This window comes from Bos taurus, chromosome 7 (genome assembly GCF_002263795.3).
Source record: "Bos taurus isolate L1 Dominette 01449 registration number 42190680 breed Hereford chromosome 7, ARS-UCD2.0, whole genome shotgun sequence".
Classification (NCBI taxonomy): Eukaryota; Metazoa; Chordata; class Mammalia; order Artiodactyla; family Bovidae; genus Bos; species Bos taurus.
The window spans coordinates 44,861,774-44,878,811 of record NC_037334.1 but is presented as its reverse complement, the minus strand read 5'-3'; the positions used below and the strand labels follow the sequence as shown (position 1 = coordinate 44,878,811).

At 48.0% G+C, this 17,038-nt stretch overlaps 1 protein-coding gene across 2 annotated transcripts in view; it reads left to right on the top strand.

Moving 5' to 3' along the window:
• The window catches only part of FSTL4 (follistatin like 4), a 443,863-nt gene that overhangs the window by 387,663 nt on the left and 39,162 nt on the right, over positions 1-17,038 (top strand). For both annotated transcript variants that reach the window (XM_024995163.2, XM_002689187.6), the window contains exon 8: positions 5,527-5,647. In XM_024995163.2, the coding sequence (XP_024850931.1) occupies positions 5,527-5,647 (121 nt within the window). The remainder of the gene's footprint in view (positions 1-5,526; positions 5,648-17,038) is intronic.

Sequence of the window (17,038 nt, the reverse complement as noted above, 5' to 3'; positions counted from 1 at the left end):
ACCTGTGCTTAATGATCACTTCTGGCCCCATCTCAAAGGTACAGGGGTCCTCAGGAAGGTTCTGATCCAGCTTCTAGACCCTAAATGCAGAACTCCAAGCCCCATGCTGGGGAGTTCACGTTCAGGCTGCTTTTAGGCTTTACCATCTGCAAACAGCACAGCAGTGAGCATCTTTATACGTACCTCTTTCCACATTTCTGTAAGTAGTTGTTTAAGTTCTTAGAAGTGGAGTAACTCCATCGAGGGTGGACACATTTTCTGTTTTGATGGATATTGCCAAATCTCCCTACAAAAAAGAGTTGCACCAAGTTTATAGCCCTTCCAGCGGTGTACACAAGCTTTAAACACCGTAATAGGAGAAAATTCCTGATGGTAAGCCTTGTCGGTCCCTGAAATGAGCCACAGAAGGAAATTGAATCAAATCCTCTCCAGGATGTTTCATAAACAGCAAGAATGCCAATCAGCCATCTTGGCTGACAGTGTGATCCATGTTAGAGGAGCTGGGAAGGCCCTCTTTGCTTGGGGACTCATGATATAAGTGTTCCTGGGGGAGGATTGCAGGCTTCCCAGATGAAGGCAGCAGGTTCTAGACAGTCTGAAACTTCAGTTTGTTACCGACCAGAGTTCTTGGCCTTCCTTCAGTCAACAGAAATAGACTAGGGGCCAGACAAGAACTTTAGGCAAGGCTTTATTGGGGACCCTGCTGCAGCAGAGGGGAGCAAAAATAAACAACAGTTTCCCTTGCTTGCTTGCTTCCGAGGGGGACCAGGCTAGTTCCTTCCGTGGGGTGAGGGTAGGGGTGTGTCCAGGGGTCTGGCTAGAGGCGTGGTTTGGGTGTTTTGCCCACCTGTTAGGTAGTGCTGCATGCAGGGGCACGTGCAGTGCAGACATCTCTGAGGACCCGCCATCACCAAGGCGCTGCGGTGTTTGGGTCCATTTGTGCAGGTGGGATGCTAGGGTTCACGAGATTCAGGGGGACAGAGTCAAATCGGCCGGGAGGGAAAGACCCTCTACTTCCTCCATCCTCTCCAGAGAGAGCCAAGGAAGCTCCTGAGAAGGGCAGAGTTAGAAAAGCTTGGAATAAATGTCTCTAAATGGAGTTTTAACTTGGAGCATTGACAGTGAAAAGTGAAAGTTGCTCAGTGGTGTTCGACTTTTTGCGACTCCATGTACAGTCCATAGAATTCTCCAGGCCAGAATACTGAGGTGGATAGCCGTTTCCTTTTCCAGGGGATCTTCCCAACCCAGGGATCAAACCCAGGTCTCCTGCATTGCGGGCAGATTCTTTACCAGCCGAGCCACAAGGGAAGCCCAGCGTTGACAATACCATTACCCTCACCTCTGAAATCATTCTGGAGTCCTTGTGTTCAACATTTAGTCACTAAATAGTCAGCACTGATGGCTCATTTTCATATTACTTCGACCTGACTCACATGTATCACTGTGAACATCTCCCATCTTTCCTCTGCTTAAATATTGTTTAATACTTAAGTCTTGTTTAATTGCTTGCTTTATTAAGGGCAGATACCTAGAAAACAGCTTCGTAAAAGGCAAAAACCTTTTCTTTAAGTAAAACCGTCTCTTTTCCAAAGACAGATGTGCATCAATACAAAGAATGGTCTAATCTAGCATCTGTTTATTTCTGGAAGGAACCTTGATTTTGCTAATACATTTCTATGCATCAGAGAAAAAGAAAAAAAAAAGCCATCCATAAAAAGACAATTACAGAGATGCAATCAAGCACTGATAGCAGTATTCAGACACATCTCAGAGAACCTCCAGGAGAGAAAGGATTGCAGCTTTAGTTTTATGTAACTTCTTATAAATCCATTTTTAAAGTAATTTCTTTACATCCAATGAGGGAAATTTGATTTCTGTAGCCAGTATTCATGTCCCAGAAAACAATATGCACTTTTTAATATAATTATATGATGCCTATTGTTTCAGCCCAGAGACTTTTTTTTTTTTTTTTTTGAGTACAGAATCACGTTTTCCCTGGAGCCTGAGTTACAGGCTGGTAATGAGTTAGGTGTTCCAAGTAGTGCATCACCCATCCAGCAGCCCCACACCCACCACACCTGAGGGATCACACCTCTGCTCCCAGGAACACTGAGGAAAAACCAGAGGCTAAGCAACTCTGCTGCTGCTGCCAAGTCACTTCAGTCATGTCTGACTCTGTGCAACCCCATAGACGGCAGCCCACCAGGCTCCTCCATCCCTGGGATTCTCCAGGCAAGAACACTGGAGTGGGTTGCCATGTTCTTCTCCAATGCATGCATACATGCTAAGTCGCTTCAGTCGTGTCCGACTCTGTGCAGTTCTGTGGACAGCAGCCCACCAGGCTCCTCTGTCCACGGGATTCTCCAGGCGAAAACACTGGAGTGGGTTGCCACTCTGTTAGAGGTTCACAGAAGCCATGAGCCTAGTCTGGGGTTACATGGACTCTGCCTGCTGCCATGTGTGGAGCCCTCCCAGCATGCCCAGGTCTGAGAATGCAGTGTGGAGAAGGAGGCAGGGTGGGAAAGTGGGCACAAGACCTGAGATTGGCTCTCTGCCTCCCTACCAGCCACTTGATTTGTACCCTCATGTGATTGGCAATATCTGGGGGCATGGGAAGGCAGGACATGTCCTGGACATGTCCATTGTCCAACCCAAAGAACCAAAATCAGGAAAGCCCCTGCAGAGAGCCCAGCTCAGCGCCTTGTATGGTCTGCTCAATGAGTATCTACTGAGGGCCACTCTGTGTCAGCCCTACACCAGGCACTGGGAACACAGCAGTGAGCAGCAGGCACCAGTGTCCCTGCCCTCCCCTAGGGCACTCACATGCTAGTCAGGGAGACAGGTGGCAAACAGTACGCTAAATGGGAGTAATACAAGGGGCGTCGTTGGGCTGTGATGCGGAGGAAGGACGCAGAGCTCAGCAGTGGAAGTCACTGCATGGAGCCTGTGGTAATAGCAGTGGAGGTGCTAGAGAAGGTCAGACTCTGAATATATCGTGCAGGAGGGCTCTACTTTCTCATCCTGTGGGGACTGGCTTTTGTTTTGCTTTGTGGTTTTCAGGGCTTTTTTCTGAGGCTTAAACCAGGCGATGTGTGTCAGATTCCCAGTGCACAGTCAGCTCGTGGACACCGATCTGGTGGTGTTACCTAGCACCACCCTGCAGTGGGCCTGTGGGCACCTCGACCTGAGAAGCCTGCAGTCCCCATGACCACGCCATCCCATTGAGGTGGCAGTATGAGCAGAGGGTGCCAGAACCCGAGACTGGCTACAAGGGCCCTCCTCCTATAAGGAAGGGCTGTGGATATGAAGGCTCAGGAAGGCATCCCAGAAGGAAACGCCAGGGGACCCCCAGCACCAAACTCCGAGAGCAAACGGGTCTGGTGTCGCCCTTTGGGATGGAGTCTGTAGTCTTGTCTGGGAAGCAACCAAGGTAGGCGCAGAGGGGTTCCCAAAGTAGGGGCCACACCCAGCTCCCCAGCCCTCTCTCAAAATGCCTTTCCAACCTCTGAGACTCCAAGCAAATGTATTTTCCTTCAGACTTAGGTTTTAACACGGGAAACAGCTCAGTTTAGAAATATGTCATCCCCAGAAGTGACTATTAACTTTTCATAAGCGACTCAGGTATGAACCCTTTATGACTCTGTTATGACACAGGACAAATCAGCTATCTGGTGTTTTATTTTTATTATTGAAGCTTCTACTGGGTAATCGGAATGGGGCTTTTTAAAGCAGAGCAATGTTTCAGAGAAAACTCTTAAGGGTTCCTGCAGCCTTCTCCAATGTTTTGGCCCAGTGGGAGCACTTCTGAGTATCATTTTCCTTGACACCAAGAGCAGGCTGCATGCATCCACTTTCCACCTTCTAGCCTCTGCCTTAACCCAGACCTCACTTGGCCTGCACCCCTCATTAGGCTAACTAGCCAGAAAGCCTCCTTAAAGGACTCGTGGTTGTAACTGGGCCCTTGCCACACTGACTAGTGGCCTTTGTCCCTCTTGCCACCAAATTGCTTCCGTGGGAGAAGGGAGCTCAGGAAGGACAAGAGAAATAACAGGAGGGATGGTTTAGTGTTGTCTCCAAGGGGTCAAGAAGAGTTTTGCATCTTCTGTTAATAATAAGAAAAGTAGACAAATGTATACCTACGGCTGATTCATGTTGACATATGGCAGAAACCAATACAGTATTGTAAAGCAATTATCCTTCAATTAAAAATAAATAATTTTTTTAAAAATAATGAGAAGAAAAGGAGCAGCCCCATGTCTGTCATGCTTCCCATCGGCAGACAGGGCATAGGAATTTCCCACAGCTTCCAGACAGGGGAAACCAGTGCCCAGAGGGATGAGGGGACATTGGTCAGTGACAGAGTTCAAGCTAAAACCTGAGTCTCCTGAGTGCAGCACCGGACTTCCCCCATCACTCCTTGCAGCTAGTGCTGCCAGCCCCGTTTCTTACCGGGGAGTCAGGATCTGTTCTGCCCCATAAGCTCTGAGTACCACACCTCAGACATGTTTGGTAGCTAAAACCAAACTCCCTGAAACTCTAGGCAATTCCATCCCCAGCCTGTCGGCAGTTAGTGCCTGGATAGGGCCAACATTGCGCAGGGCTCTGCAGAAGAGGCGGCTGGCTGGAAAGCCCCTGGGGGAGTGCTTCATGCCCTGTGCTTAGGAGGTGACTTTGATCAGCCCGAAGCTCCCTCCTGCCCATCTATCCCCACATGCTGGCCAAATCGGACCCCACAGTGAGGCTGCGGATGTCACAGGGACAAGGCTTATCACTGAGCCCTCTCTCATGGAACGCCTGTCATTGGCCCCACTTGCTCTCTTTTACATCCTGCCCTTTTTTTCTGTTTGCTTTCATTTTCCTAAGTGTTCTGTTTTCCTTCTCTGGGGTTACCCAGATCTCTGCAAGCTGCCTGAAATTATTTGGGGAGGGAGGTAAGATCTAAACCAGTGATAGGCAAACCATACCCTGTGAGCCAAATGCAGCCCACCCCATTTTTTAATAAAGTTTTATTGAAACATAGTGGTACTCATGAATTTAGGTATCAGTATGGCTATTTTCATGCCTCAAGGCGGGGTTGAGTAGTTGACAGAGCCCTATGGCCCACAAAGCCAAAATATTTGCTATCCAGTCTTTTAAGAAAAAGTTTGCAAAGGAGGCCGCCCTCCAGAGCATCTCAACAGGTGGACAAGAGTCCAAGAAACCAGCCAAGCAGCAGCAGGATTAACAGGCAAGGCAGGGGAGGCCAGCTGTAGAAATGGAGATGGAGGGTGCTGGGGAAGGCATTCAGCCGGGCCTCCCAGAGAAGGTGAATCAGGTCGTAAAATGACGAATAGGGTCTGGGCAAGCAGCACGGTGGAGACACGGCGGTCCTGCTGCCCCACAGGCAGCTCTGGCTGAGCAAGGGGCCAGGCAGAAAGGACGTCCTCGCAGCTGCAGGGTTTCTGTTTTCTGGCAAATCCCAAGATCTGGCTGTCCTTCCCAGCCCACTCAACAGAGAAGCCAATCTTGTCTTTCTTGCCCAAGCAGGACTTCGGAGAGGACGACTCCCTCTACATCACCAAGGTGACCACCATCCACATGGGCAATTACACCTGCCACGCCTCCGGCCACGAGCAGCTGTTCCAGACCCACGTCCTGCAGGTGAATGGTTAGTAAATGGCTCCATGCATGTTGTTGCCCCAACGTGTTCCCCAAAGGCTGCTCAGAATAACCTTCCTTCTCTCTTGCATTCTGCCTTCTTGAAGAAATACCTGACCCCAAAGTGTCCCATTTCTCCCGTATGTAAAGGGGGACTGGGGCGGTGGGCAGGGGCAGAGTCTGCTAACTCACTTCCCAGTCCAGCTCTTCCCCAAAGCCTCCTCTGATGAAGTGAGTCCAGGTGGGAGGGGTGAGTCATTTAGGTGGGTCAGTACCCCAGGGAAATTTGACATGTCAAGCCATGCCCAGCTGGGCCCCACCCTGAGCAAGCCTGAGCAGGGTGTCCGTGCACCAGAGAATAATGTGAAAGCTCCAAGTCAGCCCCAGATCCCTGGTGCCAGCCAGTGTCCGGGGCTTCTGTTTTGAGATAAAGCGTACACAGTGTTGAGGATCATTGCAACCCAAGATTCAGTATCATTTGCCTCTGGGATCCTGGGTGACAAGCCATTTAAGGACAACAGAGTAAGCCCAGCTTGCCTCTGCATTTGTCCTAGAGGATGTTTTAGGGATTTTTATATTCATACTGCCTAAGTCATATTTTATTAGTATTTCCCTTGAGCTGGGACATACTTAATCCTCTGGGGTTTTGTGGCTATGCTTGTTGGCTTGACTCCAGATGTACAGTGAAGTTTCTGGATTTCATCAGAAATAACACACAGGTTCCTAGTTATAACATCCCTTGGATGAGCCATCCAGGCTGGCATTCAGAGTTCAATCTGTGTGTGCAGCCAGTAGGCAGTGTCTGGGTCACTCCAGGGGCAGATTGTGTGCTCTGCAGTGTGAAGAGGGCGCTGCCATCTATAGCTGGCAAGTGGTACCCAGCATTGTACAGTGTTGGTAAATGCGTGGTTGCACAACAACTCCATGTGCCTTGGCACAGCTCCCTCTGGTCCTCAGACCAGCTGAAAATGGGAAATCAAGAATTCCCAGATCCTCCGTCCAACCCTTCACATCTTACCCCCACCCCATAAGAACCGAGGGCACAAGGAGAGGGCTTGAGGCTGGTCCCCTTCATTTCCTCCAGAACAAATTTGTGGGGAGAGGGGCCTGGGTGGGAGAATCCACCTGCCCAGGAGCCAGAGTAACTCACGAGTGAGAACCTGTCCTCACCTCAGGCTTCTGCAGGAAATGCTGTGATCTTAAATACTTTCAGTACACAAATTGCAGGTCCACACAGATTGCTGGGGGATCCTTCTGCCTCGTGTTCCCCCAGAATTCTGAGATAGAGCTCATGATGGGGAATGAACCATTTCCTCCCTCCCAGTGCCGAATCCGGGAGCAGGGCCCAGGACCGTGGACACCATGTGCTGCTGGCTTTAAAGCAGAGACTAGGCTGCTCCCTGTCACTACTCGAGTGGAGAGTGGACTGTGCAGCTGGAGAGTTTTGTTCAAGCCTCCCTACCCACCCACCAGCCTCTTGCTAAAGGGGCTGCTTGTGGCCTCAGAAAGTTGAAACAGCAAAACCTCCGTGCTGAGATCCAGAAAGAGGCCACTCGAAATCCATTTTCTGATTGCTGAGAGATTTAAGGCTTCTCTTTAAGGTGAAGTCCTAGTGTCAGAGGCAGCACACTGGGACCTCTATTTTTTTAAATAATTTTAAAATTGGTTATTTATTTGTTTATCTGGTGCATCAGGTCTTCGTTGCACAGTCAGGATCCACATTGCATCATATGGGATCTTTTGCTGTGGCCCAGACTCTCTAGTTGTGGTGCACAGGCTCAGGAGTTGTGGCCTGTGGGCTTAGTTGTTCCAAGGCATGTGGAATCTTAGTTCCTCGACCAGGGATCAAACCCGTGTCCCCTGCATTGCAATGTGGATTCTTAACCATTGAGCCACCAGGGTCGTCCCAGGACCTCTGTATTTTGCAGTAGGCTTTCTACCTCATTCCATGGTGCACTGTGTTCAGCTCCATGGCGGTCAGGCTAGGCTATCCGGGTGGGCCTCACTCCAGGAGCCCTTGAGGTCCCTGGGTTGGGCTGGCCACCGGCAACTGGGGTGGCATTTGGGTCCATGAAGCAACTCGTCATGCGAGACAGCACTAAGGTAGACCCAGTATTGTCTCCCAAGGACGTGAGTCCATTTCTGGTTGACCAGGGACAAGACACGAGGTTTTCCGGAAGTGTATTCCGGAAGTGAAGCTTACTGTGTTGACTGAGAAGGTAAACCATCCTACCTGTGTGGGAAGATGGGAAGATGCTGTTGAAAGTAGAATGGCATGAAAGACACAATTACAGTAGGAACGTTTCCCAGATACCTACTGGGCACCTTCTCTGCTTCACAGAGGAGGAAACTAGGGGTTGGAAACTACAGAGAGATTAAATTACTTGCCCAGGACCCTTAGCCCTACAATTAGTAACAGCAAAATAGATCTTGACACCAAAGCCTGGACTCTTGATGGCTTTTCCGCCCCTTCACTCTGGACCCTTGCATTGTGGCTGCTGGAGAATCCAGGTGTGATCAGCCGGCAGGTTGGTTTTGATCTGCTATGGGGGCACACTGCGGGGGTGGGGAGTGTCGCAGACAGGGAACAGGAAACCTGCCTGGCCCACCCCTGCCCCAGGTGCTGAGCTCAGGTCAGAAGCAGCAGGCGTCCAATGAAGGACTTACAGCGCAGATGTAAGGCAGCCCCTGCCCTTGGCAGGACTGATTTGGTGACCTGCACAGCTTGGTCATCCAGCTCTAGGTGGGCTCAGCAGACCACTGTGCAGACACCAATGCTGCTCAGGGTCCCAGGGTCAGGAGGGCTGGGCTGCTGGGGAAAACTCACAGAGGCAGTGCACTTGGGGGCTTCCAAGCAGAAGGACTGGGAAGGAGAGAAGGCACTGTCTGTGCTCAGTACAGAAGCAGCACTACCTTGCTGGGTCATCTCATTAGGAAGTTGTGAGAGAGCAGTAACAGGTTCATCTGTAGGATTTGTTCCTTTTTGTCATTCATCCCCAGCATGAGTCAAAAGCATGAAAGATGTCCCCTAGTAACCTGGGTAGAATTAAGTGTGGTCACCCAGCTGTGCTGCAGGTGGTGAAGTTTGGTCTCCTCTTGGCCTGGAGAGGGCCTGTGGCTTATTTGAGCCAAGGCAGTGCCTGGGACACAAAGGGAGTGATGTTCTATGTCAGTTCCTCCTGCTAGCTTCTCCTCAGTCAGAGTGAGGACAGGAACGGGAGGATGATGAAGTGGGGAGGGGAGGCCTTGGCCAGCCCCCTGCCGCTCAGAAGGCTCAGAATTCTCCAGGTAACCGGCAGGCGCGCCAAGTATGTAGCTGATGGGCCCAGGAGACAGAGAAATCATTCATGGGAAACCACTCAGACGAATAGAGACTGGGTGAGGCTGTTCCACCCAAGGCACAGTGCAGACCCAAACTGGAGACACCTCTGTCATAGGTCAAGACATGAACTCTGAGCTAGAGAGGCCTGAGTTCAAATCCTAGTGCTGGTACTTCCTTGACATACATCCTAGGTGGGTAAACTCACCTGTAAAATGGGAATAACAATATACCTCCTGCCTTATAGGCCTGATGAGATAGGATATGTGTCAAATGCTTGGGAAATACCTGGAAAGATGTAATTCAAAGTCCAGGATGGGACAGATATAGGGGAGATTTTGTTTTGTCTCAAACCATATTTTAACCATAGTTGGTGCACACAGATGGTTTGTGCTCACAGAGCTTGCAACCCATTATACAGATGGGAAAATCAAATCCAGAGGAAGTTGCCAGGCCAGGAATAAAATATAGACTTCTCCCTGGAGCTGCTCCATTCCCTGGTGGCAGGGACTGGACCACACGTACCGGCTGAGCTTCTGGATGCCTTCTGGGGCTTCTCCATCCAGAACTCTGCCTTGACCTGGTTTGCTAAAGGGAACACTTCTAAGCAACTATTTCCTTTCTTTCTCAAATTATTAGTATAACTTCCCCATAGACCAGGCCTCCCAGAGATGAGACCCAAACACTGACATGATTTATAACTTCATGCAAACCTCCTGCATTGCTTCCATAAGAAGGAGGAAAAACTTCAGACAAATGATTAATCCATTAAATTAAAAACACCCTCGACCTCCCCACAGTTCAGACAAGTAACAATTCATTCCCAAAACACAATAGTAATCTCCCAAATCTGTTGATTACTGCAGCTTGGTACTTTTGTGAATGTGCCTCTTACTTAAGACATATTTATGCTGCCTTTCGCCTTGGAAATGATCAATGTTTCCCAAAGAAAATGTGCCGTTGCGTTATGTATTCAAATGTTTTCACAGGAAGGTTTTGCAAATTTAAAAGGAAATGAATGTGTTTACCCAGGACAACATTAATTTCAAATGATTTTGGTGTGTGAATTAACACAAAGGAAGAGAGGAGATCAGGGCCAAAAGAAAGCAATTGGGCTTTGCCTTGTTCCTGGCAGAGAGCTGCATCTCCACCCAGCCCTACCCTGGAGAGGTAGGGTCTCTCACAAAGAAAATGCAGGATTTTTCTCTGATCGGAACCTACCCAAATGGGGACCTCATGTACCAAGGTCTTGGATGCCTCCCTGCTCAGGGTTCTTCTCAGGCCCTCCCTCTCCTGGCAGGAGGCTGGATCCATGGCTCTGGCTACAGTGCTCGCTCAGACCTGGTCCATACCACCTCAGCCTTAGCGATGCCCCCTCACACTTGAGGAACACAGTTGGGTCTGGTAAGCAGTGACCAGGCGCCCACCCAAATGATGAGATGGTTTTATTTTTTCCCTCTAACATCCTAGTACCAGTTATCAACTCTGCAAAGGTCAAGGCTTCCATTCACAAGCCACCCTACCCTCCACTCCACCATGCAGGGCGTGGGGCTGGGAAGACCCAGGAGGCCGCTGGCACTGATCTAGCCCAGGGGCCTGGGTCAGTCTGCAGGGCCCCTTCCCATTGCTGCTGGCTGAGCTGTGCTACTTTGGCCTCTGCCATGCCAGTCTCTCAGGAACCATGGGAGTGGAGGCCCATGCCTCCACTCAGAGGGGCAACAGCAGCTTCCATGCTCAGGAGTCCACGCATGCACACACACTGGGACCTGGGCCCCGCCCCACCCCTCCCACATGCTCCTACCCTGTGAACACCTCGCTCCTAGACATGCCTGCCCTGCCCCCCTGACTCCCCTGCCCTGCACTGATTGTTCCCTTGGCAAAGAATCTCCCTTCCCACCCTCATCCCCCCTCCACCCTGCCTTGCCACCAACACCACGTCATCCTCAGGATCGTCATTCATTCAACAAGCATTTACTGAGTTTCTTTCCGTAACACTCACCAGGCTAAGCACTGAAAACACAGCAGTGGAGACATCAAAATCCCCATCCTGTGGAGCAAGTCAAAGGGTGGAAGATACTAAGGGGGGAAATGTTTTAAACAGGAGGGGATAAGGAGACTCCAATAAAAGCTGGAAACTTTAGGTAGGACGGCAGGTCAAGGCCTTACTGAAAAGATGACATCGTGTCCATGTGGTGGGAAAGTCACAGATGCCTCCAAACGGTCTTTAAGGAGGAGGAGTGGCCATTCGCTGAGCGGTGGGTGAAGGAGCAGGCTTGGGGAAGGAAGATGAGGAGCTGGTGGTGACATGATAAAGACAAGGTGTCATGTAGCCCGTGTGGTATCTAAGTCTGGAGTTGAAGGGAGAGTTTTGACTGGAGGAAGAAATGCCATATGCCTCACAGGGTAGGTGGTGTTTAAAGTCAATGGACCAAGGTAGACGCTGAGGGAGGACAGATAAGGAAAGGAGCATGGAGCAAGGGAGCATGATGGCACTGGGAGCCTTGGGGCGAGTGGGGATGGGGGGTGCGGTGATGAGAAAGAGCAGCCAGGAAGGCACAGACAAAGCCACAGAGATAGAAAACCAGGAGTGTGGTATCCGGGACGGGGTGATCAGCTATGCTGAATTCAACCAGAGGTAGGTCAGGGAAGATGAGGACAAGGAACTGGCCATTGGATTAGGTCAGTGGAGGTGGGCGTCACTGAGGCCCAGAGCAGAGATGTTTCCATGGTGTTGAGGGGATGGGTCTGCTGGAGCTGGCTCTAGGGGGAAGAGAAGTGAGAGCCACCAAGTGCGGATAACTCTACAGGGTATTTCTAAGAAGAAAAACAAGGCACAGTTGGGGAGAGAAGCAGGGGTAAAGATGTGTGGGTTTTTTTCCCCCAAGATGGAAATTAAAAGCATTTGTGGACTGATAGGAAAGATCCAGTTGAAATGGGGAACTGATACAGGAGGGAAAGAAAAGTGCTGGAATAATGTCCTGGGTGAAATGTGAGGGGATGGAATCTAGGAATGAGGCTCTTGGGACAGAAAACTCAAAACCGGCATTTTCTGGAGAAGGGAAAGAGAGGGTCTGCCCCACCTCCAAGCCTATGGCGTAGGGGACAAAGGGGCGAGGGAGCCACATCCACCTAAGGGGCTGCAGGAGGAGTGTCACCAGGCTTCCATCTGAGCGAGAAGCTGAAGGGACACTCACAGAACAGTCTGAGGAGAGAGGAGATTTTGCTGATGGTGGAACATGAGTTCTAGAAGGTACAATAGCAGGTTTGGGGATAAGGGATGCCCCAGAGACCTCAGCTCTTGTGAAGATGGACAGGATCCCAAACCAAGGGCGTGAGCAGAAATGTCCTGGTGGTCCTGAGTTGGAGATGAGACTGGGGATGGAGCCACTGGGAGGCGGAGCACTTGAGGATTGAGGCCCATCTTTAGTCTGACAGACAGAGAGGTCTGAAGAGGAGTGGTTGTAGACCCCAGGATGGCTTCAGCAACTGGAGCCCTCCAGTCTGGCCAAGGGTGCCCCTCTCGGCACCCGTGAGCCGTCTTCTAACCCCTGCCACTGGAGGCCCAGTGTCTTTGCCCAGCAAATAGACCCTTGTTTTTGAGAGGATGATTCCACACCTTCAACTTTCAGTCAGGGTTTGTTTTGTTCTACAACGCTCCCACCTTTTTCAGTTCAGTCCATCTGTGAAAGCTTCCCCATCGGGGCTGACCCAGCATCTCACCTACAACCTGACAAGTAAAAACCAGTCCCCTAGCCCTCTGGAATCAAAATACCGTGGGGTGGGCCCAGCATTGTTGTAACAAGCACCCCACCCCACCCTCCCACCAGGGGATGCAAGTACATGCTCAGGTTGACCTCTTCATGGGTCCACAGAGTCCCATCAGACCTCAGGGCAGTGGCAAAGGCCAGTCTTCAAGGCCAGTGCTGGCCACCAGGTACCTCACTGAGGAGGGCAGTCCACAAACCCACAGCCCACAGGACAAACCTGCTGTCAATAGAGGGGGAGGCACCATGCAGAAGGGAGGTTGGTGTTTCCTTTGTGAGGTGGACAGAGTGCATCTGAGTGCTCTATTCTGATAAGTCTTCCCAGACCCTGTCCCCATTCGCCTTCCTGCCATGCCCATCACACTAGCAATTATGTTATTCACCTTCCTCCCGACAGAAAGCTTCATGAGGCCAGAGACTGGGCCAGTCTTTTTCACTGCTCTGTGTGTAATACCTGACACTTGGTGGTTATTCAGTCACTTAATTCTGTATGATTCTTTGTGACCCCGTGGACAGCATGCCAGGCTTCCCTGTCCTTGACTTTCCTGGAGTTTGCTCAAACTCATGTCCACTGAGTCGGTGATGCCATCCAACCATCTCATCCTCTGTCACCTGCTTCTCCCTCTGCCCTCAATCTTCCCCAGCATCAGTGTCTTTTCCAATGAGCCAGCTCTTCACATCAGGTGGCCAAAGTATTGGAGCTTCAGCTTCAGAATCAGTCCTTTCAATGAATGTTCAGGGTTGATTTCCTTTAGGATTGACTGATTTGATCTCCATGTGTTCCAAGGGATAAGAGTTAATAAATGGCTGCACAATATTGAGTTGACAGGACTTTGTAAAATCAACCAAGACCATTAATGTGGTGCTAGACTCAAAGATGGGAATTCCCTCAGCCCTCCTCACCACCACCACTGCCCCTGCCATCTCTCCCTTTCCCTCTTCCTCTCCCCCTCCCCCATTAGCTATTGTAATTCTTGAAATACTTTGTGATACCTGGTATGAAAAAAATGCCACACCATGACATGTTTTTCAAAATTTCTTCCACTATTCTTGCACATTCTTTCTTCTAGCTAAATTTGAGAATTGTTTTGTCAAGACCCCACCAATCGATTTTAACTGGAATTAGATTAAACGTTTGGCATAATTTGTGTCCTAACAACAGTAAGCCTTCCTACCCAAGACCATGTCTCTCTAGTTTTTCAAGTCTTTTTTCAATGTCTTCAAGGAGATGTTATAATTTCCTTGTTTTCAGTCTGCTGTGTTTTCTGTCTCATCACTGCTAGTACATAAGTTTCTCTGTTTGGGTGCTGGCCCCTTTACAATACTCACTTTTAACCCAGAGGGATGGTATGGGGAGGGAGGTGGGAGGGGGGTTCAGGATGGGGAACACGTGTACATCTGTGGCGGATGCATGTTGATGTATGGCAAAACCGATACAATATTGTAAAGTAAAAAAAATAAAAATAAAATTATTTTTTAAAAGAAAAAAAATAAATAAAACCTTTCATTTTTGGTTCATTATCTGGACCATATCCAAACAAAGAATCATTTTTCTCCATCTCTTTAATATTTGTTCCTTCCCATTTCTTGCCTTCTGTTGACAATAACACCCACCAAATGTTGGCAGTCTGGTATTACCTCCTTTCCTCTTTTGTTTTTTCCCCACTTCATATTTTACCATTCTGAAAAGAATGGTGCCATTCTTTCATTTTATAGAGATATTCTTCATTGTTGGAAGAAAATGTTATTCTGTTCATATTTTATTGAAGTTTTTTTCCCCGCAAGAAATGGATTTTGAGTTTTTTTTCAAATGCCTTTTAGTGTCTAGCAAGATTATCAAATGGTGTTTCTTTTTTGACTGCCTTTGACTTGGATATGATTAATTACAGAGTTCCTAATAGTCATTGAAGCACATTATATTTGGTCCCAGCATGTTCTTTTAATTCCATGCTAGATTTGATTTGCTAATATTTTTATGTGTGTATTTGGTTTTTTGTGTTTTTAATTGAATTTTTATTTTGGTTTTGGAGTATAATTGATTTACAGTGCTGTATTAGTTTCAGGTGTCCAGCTAAGTGATTTACTTAGACATATACTCATTCTTTTTCAGATTCTTTCCCCCTATAGGTTATTACAGAATATTCAGTAAAGTTCCATGTCCTATACAGTAAGTCCCTGTTGATTATCTGTTTTATACATGGTATGGTATGCATGCTAAGTCACTAAAATGGTGTCCAACTCTTTGCAACCCTACGGACCATAGCCAGCCAGCCTCCTCTGTCCAAGGGATTCTCCAGGCAAGAATACTGGAGTGGGTTGCCACGCCCTCCTCCGGGGGATTTTTCCCACCCAGGAACTGAACCCTTGCTTCTTTTATCCCCAGCATGGGCAGGCAGGTTCCTTATAACTAGTGCCACCTGGAAAAGTCAAAGTGTTAGTCACTTAGTTGTGTCCAGCTCTTTGCGAATCCACGGACTGTAGCCCACCAGGCTCTTCTGTCCATGGGATTCTCCAGGCAAGAATACTGGAGTGGGTTGCCATTCCCTTCTCCAGGGGATCTTGCCGACCCAGGGATCAAACCCAGGTCTCCTGCATTACAAACAGATTCTTTATGGTCAGAGCCACTGGGAAGCCCATTTTATTTATGTGCTCAGTCGCTCAGTTGTGACTGACTCTTTGCGACACCATGAACTATAGCCCACCAGGCTCCTCTGTCCATGGAATTTTCTAGGCAAGAATACTGGAGTGGATTGCCATATGTGTGTGTTAATCCAAAACTCCTAATTTATTCCTCTCCTTCACATTCCCCCCCTGGCAAGCATAAGTCTGCTTTTGAAGTCTGTGGGTGCCAATAAGTTCATTTGTATCATTTTTCCCGCATATAAGTGATATCATATGACATTTCTCTTTGACTACTTCTCCTATCTCTAGGTCCATCAATATCTTTTATTTTTACCTTGTATGGGAATATAGTTAATTAATAGTGTTAGGTTTGTTAGTTTCAGGTTTACAGCAAAGTGATTCAGTTATATGTGTATCTATTCTTTTTCAAAAAATTTTCCCATTTAGGTTATTACAGAATATTGAGCAGAATTCCATGTGTTATATAGTAGGTCATTTTTTAGTAGGTCCTATTTTAAATATAATAGGGTATATAGGTCTATCTCAAACTCTCAACTTATTCGTCCCCACAACCTTTCCATTTTGTTAACCATATGTTTATTTTCTAAGTCTGTGAGTCTGTTTCTATTTTGCAAATAAGTTCATTTGTATCATTTTTATAGATTCCGAATATCAGTGGTATCATACGATATTTACCTTTCTCTTTCTGACTTACTTCACTAAGTAAGATAATCTCTGTGTCCATCCATGTTGCAGCAAATGACATTATTTCATTCTTTATAATGGCTTATAAATTATACCACATATTCTTCATCTGTCAATAGACATTTAAGTTGCTTCCATGTCTTGGCTATTGTAAACAGCACTGCAATGAACTTTGGGGTGAATGTATCCCTTTGAATCATGGTTTTCTCCAGATATACGCCCAGGAGTGGGACTGCTGGATCTGATGGCAAATCTTTAGGGATGTTTTCAGCTATTATCTCTTCAAATACTTTCTCAGGTTCACTGTCTCTCTCTTCTCCTTCTGGTACCCTGTAATGTGAATGTTGGTGCATTTCATTTTTTCTCTCTGGCATCAGCTGTGCCAAGTGTCTTTCTTAGGGCATTTAATGTTGCCCCAGAGGTCTCTTAGACTGTCCTCATTTCTTTTCTCTCTTTTTTCTTCACTCTTTTCCATGACAGTGATTTCCACCATTTTGTCTTTCAGCTCACTTATCCGTTTTTCTGCCTCATTTACTCTGCTATTGATCTCTTCTAGTGTATTTTTCTTTCCAGTTATTGTATTTTTCATCTCTTTGTGTTTGTTCTTTACTTCCTCTAGGTCTTTGTTAAACATTTCTTGTGTCATCTTAGTCTGTGCCTCCATTCTGTTTCTGAGATCTTGGATCATCTTTACTATCATCACTCTGAATTCTTTTCCAGGTAGATTGCCTATCTGCATTTCACTTAATTGTTCTTCATGGTTTTTATCTTGTTCTTTTGTCTGGAACAAGTTTCTCTGCTGTCTCATTTTACCTTTTTGTGTCTGTAGTCTCCTTTCCACAGGTTGCAGGATCTTTTGCTTCTGATGCCTGCCCTCTGGTGGGTCAGGTTGGCCCGGGGGTTGCGCAGGCTTCCTGGTGAGGGGGCTGGTGCTGCCTAGTAGTGGATGGTGCTGTGTCTCGTCTCTAGTGGGCAGGGTCATGTCAAGGCA